The sequence below is a fragment of the Lampris incognitus genome, chromosome 4 (genome assembly GCF_029633865.1).
Source record: "Lampris incognitus isolate fLamInc1 chromosome 4, fLamInc1.hap2, whole genome shotgun sequence".
Taxonomy (NCBI): Eukaryota; Metazoa; Chordata; class Actinopteri; order Lampriformes; family Lampridae; genus Lampris; species Lampris incognitus.
This window is the reverse complement of record NC_079214.1, coordinates 47,082,740-47,088,739: the sequence shown is the minus strand read 5'-3', so window position 1 is coordinate 47,088,739 and position 6,000 is coordinate 47,082,740. Positions and strand designations below refer to the sequence as shown.

Below are 6,000 nucleotides of genomic sequence, written 5' to 3'. Positions count from 1 at the left end.
ACCGTAACGCGAGCGATGCCGCCCAGTCTATTTCGTGGACTGCAACATGGCCCAGACGGTCCGCAATCGCCCTCTGCTGGACGGAATGCTAAAATAAATGTACTGTGAACTTCATACAGGGAGAGAAGAGAGGGCGTTACACCGGTTTCACCGAGAGCGACAATACTTTTATGTGTGCAACAAACAACTGATGAGTGCCATTTACTACTCGTCTATTTCAATATCAAAGTCAATACGCTTCCATCATTTTAGTCACCCCTCGAAAAAGAGGCGAATAAGCGAAATAGGCAGATTTTATAATCCAGTGTTTAAAATATTGCTTCACCCATATTTTGATTTTGGGTTGTTTGCTATGGAAACCCCCCCCCTCAAACTTCCCTTGCATATCCCAATCTCGGTAGTCTCTGTCTCTGGTCGGCCGGGCTCTGCGCTGTGTCCCTAAACTCCGCTCTCTATTTTTGTGCTTCCCTGCGCTGCCAAGCCCCTGACGTAATGCTCCGCGTTAATTATTAGCATGTGGAGAGCAACGCCGAGGCTCCTCTGGTGGATAGACGAGAGCGAGCCCGACTGTTGGGAGAGGAAAAGTTAGTCAAGATGGCAAATCGGACAGACCCGGAGTGAAGGGGCACCGCTCCCCGAAAATCTTGATCGTTGCCCCGTCCTTAGACCAACGATGCGAATGTGCCGAGAGGTAAGCAGCGCTGACTTTGTCAGATATTCACTTTCTTTCGCCGATTCAACTGTTACGAGTTTGTATTCGCGTGTAGCAGCAAGGTCTTGTTTCTTTTTGGGTTTTCTCGTTTGCTGCCGTCTTCAACCCAGAAAAAGACATCGCCTTCCATATCCAATCTTATAATAAATTTGGCCTACCGAGCTTCTCAGTTTAAAAGCCGCCGTCTGCGCTACCGGGGCGAAGAAAGGCGACAGTTTGATATATATATATATATATATATATATATATATATAAAACATTTCGTCATTCAACATTACGGCGGATTATAATATTGCTCTGGCTTCGTCGGATACGAGGTGATCTTTATAGCCAGGGATATTTTATTCATTTCTACATAGTCACAGGGGCATAACGCACCCACCGTCTATGATTCCTTCATATGCTGATGAAGCGAAGCGACAGTTTTAGATAGCGGTTTAAAGCTGACAAGCCTTGACGGGTAGATTTCGGTCTTGCCACCGGGGTTTTTCCTGTTAAGCCTGCTGCCGTAGCCTGTGTGGAAAACCCCGGCCGGCGTTATGAAATAAATGAAAAATAAACGGGCGCTGTATGGTTTTATAAGCTCATAATGTTTCAAAACGTCGTCATCTGTAACTGTACCGGTAGGCGCCAGAGACCGGCGTCGTCCGTGTGTGTGTGTGTGTGTGTGTGTGTGTGCGCGCGCGCGCGCGTATGGTGGCGGTGGTGATTTTAGGATGTGGAGCCAATACTACCGACAATTGTATTTTTAGGAATGGGTGGATACGAAAACGAATTATTTATTTTTGTCTCGGTGGTGGTGGTGAATACCACAAGTCGTCACGCATAGGCGACAGCGAGGAGGCGACCTATAAATGCACGAGTTTTGGCCGACTGGGTTTTCGGGTGAAGGGGTTTCTTTCTGCCAACCGACTCGTAGTGCTCTGCAGTCGGCTGAGTAGTGCTCACCAGTCCGGGCAGAAGCAGCGCGGGAAGAAGGGTGTCGCATTTGAACTGCGTTATGTTTGTCTTCTGAGCGCGAGAGAAGCCATTTTCTCTTTCTAAAGTGTTTTTTTTTCACTTAATTTTTGCAGGCCTAAGGGGGGATTCCCTGAAGAAAATGCTATTGTGGGTGTCGTTCTGGAGGAAAGCTGACTCATCATAAATCAAATCCCTCTTGTGCGACAAGAAGCACCTGAGAGCAGCTTGATATCAACCGATGCTGAGCTGGAGGAACTCTCCACGGCCACACCGCGGACCGTCAAAGGGTGGGCTAGCCGCTGTCAGCAGAGAAATAGCCAGAAAATAGCGATCAAAATCTTTTTAGGAACAACATAACCTACAGTCACAAAAACATTGGTGCCTGTATGTCTGACGAGGTTTTCTTTTTCTTCCTCCAACTGTTGTCAAAGCAGGAATGACATCACACAGCTTCATTTGAACTTCTCACATCCAGCTGATAATAAGGCCACCTTCCTCCTCCAAGAGAGGAATCCCTGTCATTCCCAGCGTAAACCGCAGACGGAGGTCCAGCTGCAGACACCTCTTAAGACGGCAAAAATTGGCGTGAGGGAGGTTTGCTCTCAGAGGAGCCCCCCCCCCCCAACGCTGTTCCTGGCACTGCACCCCCAGACCATGATGTTTCGTGACCAGGTGGGCGTGCTGGCCAGCTGGTTCAAAGGGTGGAATGAGTGCGAGCAGACGGTGGCTCTGTTGTCCTTGCTGAAGAGGGTGAGCCGGACCCAGGCCCGTTTCCTGCAGCTCTGTCTGGAGCACTCCCTGGCCGAGTGCACAGAGCTGCACGTCCTGGAGGGAGAAGCGAACAACCCAGGTAGGTTGGCCACTGCTGCAAGCCATCTACACTGGCCCTGATGCACTCATGCACCTTATGATAAGAGCCAATGGATAAGCATGCACATATACTTGCACACGGGATTCACCAAAGCATAGGACATTTCTTCTAAAACACCCTGCCTAATCCATTTCATGTAATAATTAGCTAAATAAATAATGGATGAAACTGCTAAGTAAAGCATAAGTCTGTAAATGGTTGTGGAAAACAGTTAGGGTCGTTTATAGCCCACCGTTCGCTCAGCTGGCCCTCTCTGCTGGAGGCAGCCTGGGTCCTGGGGCTATAGCATTGGCTGGGTTAGAATCATGCCATGCTTCCCAAAGGGGTCTGTCTGGGTTTGTTGCATCAGACTGTAGTGTGACCATGGAAACAAAATCCCTGGCAACATACCGGGGTTCATAAAAAAATAAAAAGGAATACTGCTGCCTTTACTGGAGTTATGATAGAGAGCTTGTGTCCAAGTGAACCTACAGTTACACATCTGTCAGCTTTACACAGTGCTGTCAAAGAGGGGAATAGGCCTTATTGGGTTGACATAATGGTCACACCCACTGTGTGTGTCTCTCTCTCTCACACACATTCACACTCACACATACAGAGGATGGATTTGTCACCAGGGATTTCAGTGGGCAGGGGCTGCAGTTTAATGCAGGCTTGTCTCTGTTATTGTTCATTATAAAGCATCAAAGCAGAATATATAACGGTTGTGGAATGGGTTCCTCCCAAAGCCAGGCTGGTGCACACTAGGAGATCAAAGTTGGCTGTGTGGATGTACATGTGTGGGGCAGCAAGGAGGCCTCCCTATGACTCAGAAGAGGTTCTTCCTCATATCATACATTTTTTTTATACTGTCAAGTTTGTGTGTGTGTGTGTGTGTGTGTGTGTGTGTGCGTGCACGTGTGACAGATTGTGTGCTTCTCACTGTGGCATTACAGTACTGTTGTCATACATTCACTTGCTTTGTCATACATTCACTTGCTTTCATCCAGGATGATCACAGTCAAGTCATGCTGTAACTGAATATTCAGCTCACAGCTTCCAAGTCTTAGTTTCATGGTTTGTAGGTACAGGTGATAATCAGAGGGAATACAAATGCATACGTAAATCTAGTTTTTCATATCTAAATTGACTTGTTAGAAGAATGATGAATTGACAGTGTGTTAAAAACACATCTGGGTCTGTAATAGTTCTTAATTGGGTGGTCTGGATTGCTGGCCTCAAATTTTCTCTACTCAGACTTAAAAAAACAGAATTGAATTGATTTATGTAGGACAGTGATACTCGACCATTGGCCAAGGAGGGCCATGTGTATGCAGGTTTTCTTTCCAACTCAACACCACAAGAGGTAATTGCACTGATTAACAGCCCTTCAATCAGATAGGAGAGGACTAATTAGTAAAATTGGTGTAGTGTTTGAATTAAACACTTGCATACTTATGGCAGTCCAGTTGAATATCACTGATGTAGGATGTTTATGTTTGATGCCTCACTTTTATGAAAGAGAATGGTTAGTTTGGTATCTGTGCCCAGTCTGTCACTGGTCTGCTCTTACTATGTTTCAGATGAGAAAGTAGCAGTGTGTTAGAATCCAGTATTGATCTCGCTGTTTTTTTAATCTATAAAGACATTTTTAGAAAAACTTCTGACTTAAAAATCACTAATCACCAAACTAACAAAAAAAAAACCTTTGTAACGCAATTTGTTGTTGACTGGACATGCACTGTGCCTTATGCATGGAAATGCATTGTACTTGAATATTTCTTGTTTTCCCCAACCTGATTTGATATTGGACACTACCATAGATACTACCAGACACTATCATAGACCTGGAATTAGATGCAACCATAGCTCATGTGATATTGAGTCTCTAAATGTCTTATTGTGAGCTTTCCTGAGCATTTTTGTCCTAGAATAAACCCCCGTCCCAAAGGGGTTTGGGGTGGAGGAGGCATTAAAGTATGTCCAGATAGATTCTGGGTTCCGCCCTGCAATCCCAGCCTACCTGTGTCATCCTGTAGTTGTCTCTTTTCCACTGACTCAGCTAGCTTTTAGCATGACAGTATCTGCAAGCGTATTTCAGCACCATGGAGTTTGCAGCAGGGCTAATACTGCTGAAATTGGCTGTCTGATGAAACAATCCTTTGGCCGCCTGTTGAAGCGAGTCCGCTCAATCATAGGAGGCTGAAACAGCTCAGGAATAGAGTCGACTTGAATTTATCCGACACCATCCTAAACGCAAGTCAGTATACTGGCCCCCCATTACACAACATAAACATCATGACTGAGAAAGTAATAAGCTAATTGCCAGTTTTCCAGCACTTAGGATTAAAAAAAAAAAACAACACAATAAAATCCAAAGTTAAGGAAAAAAATGGAGCCTGCTGGTTGTTGAAGGGTTAATGTGCAGCTGGAAGTCTTGGGCTGAGTGGAAAAGCGCAACTATTTGGAAAGCGGTGTACAAATGAATGGAATCCTCAATGACCTACTTCTGAGTGGCTGAAGAGACTGCCTTGTTTTGGGACCCAGCGAGTGATGTGACTTTTATTTGCTGCTTGAGGTACTATCTTAGTCAATGGGGACACTATTTGATTCAAAGACAGCTGCTGTTGCTTCATGTGGGATCTTTTTATTTATTTTTTTTACCTTGATGCTATATTTAGGTAACGGTAAAGCAATTTCCTTGACTCTTTCTAATTTGGTTTAACTCAGAATTTCCTGTTCTCGCATACCCAAATTGAGGAGCTGTTTGGAATGAAAACATTGTTTACCGTTCACTTTTTTTCATTCGAATCTCACACATTTCAATGATTTTCATTTTGTTTTTGTTTTTTTAAGAGAAAAATAAGAGGTATACAGCCTAAGCACAATAGGTTATCTCTGCTTCTCGACAGGACTAAACTGCGGTCTTGTTTTTCACTTGTGGTTTATCAGGAATGTGCCTTTTCTTTCTCCTCTAGCGGAACAAAACGCCTTTATTTTCCAGCCAATCCCAAAAGGGACAATATCAGATTAAGTTAAAAGGACCTGCGTAGGGTTGAGACCTCTGTATGAAGGAGTAACTGGTCAACAAATGGCACACATGCACATGGCTCAGAGGAAGAGTATTTAGGGTTGGTGTTAGGGGTGGGGTTGGGCAGGACAGTAGACCTGGTGTTCTGAATGACTAACTTCATTGGGATGTGGTGGTAGACTGCTGACCTGGCCAGTGTGGCTGCTGGGGAGGGGGTGTCATCAGCATCTCATGTATACATACATACATACATACATACATACATACGTACGTACGTACGTACGTACGTACGTACGTATGTATGTATGTATGTATGTGTGTATGTATGTGTGTATGTATGTGTGTATATATATATGTATGTATGTATGTATATGTATGTGTGTGTATGTATGTATGTATGTATACACACACACACACACACACATAGGAGAGAGAGACATGAGCAGT

The 6,000-nt window shown here is 44.6% G+C and overlaps 1 protein-coding gene across 5 annotated transcripts in view; it reads left to right on the top strand.

Moving 5' to 3' along the window:
• Nucleotides 1–207: 207 nt before the first annotated feature.
• samd4a (sterile alpha motif domain containing 4A) overlaps nucleotides 208–6,000 on the top strand; it is a 76,605-nt gene continuing 70,812 nt past the window's right edge. For 3 of the 5 annotated variants that reach the window (XM_056279268.1, XM_056279267.1, XM_056279266.1), the window contains exons 1-3: nucleotides 208–691; nucleotides 1,786–1,959; nucleotides 2,107–2,522. In XM_056279268.1, the coding sequence (XP_056135243.1) occupies nucleotides 2,327–2,522 (196 nt within the window). In that variant the 5' untranslated portion in view covers nucleotides 208–691; nucleotides 1,786–1,959; nucleotides 2,107–2,326. The remainder of the gene's footprint in view (nucleotides 692–1,785; nucleotides 1,960–2,106; nucleotides 2,523–6,000) is intronic. The other 2 variants (XM_056279270.1, XM_056279271.1) reach the window with 2 other exon arrangements.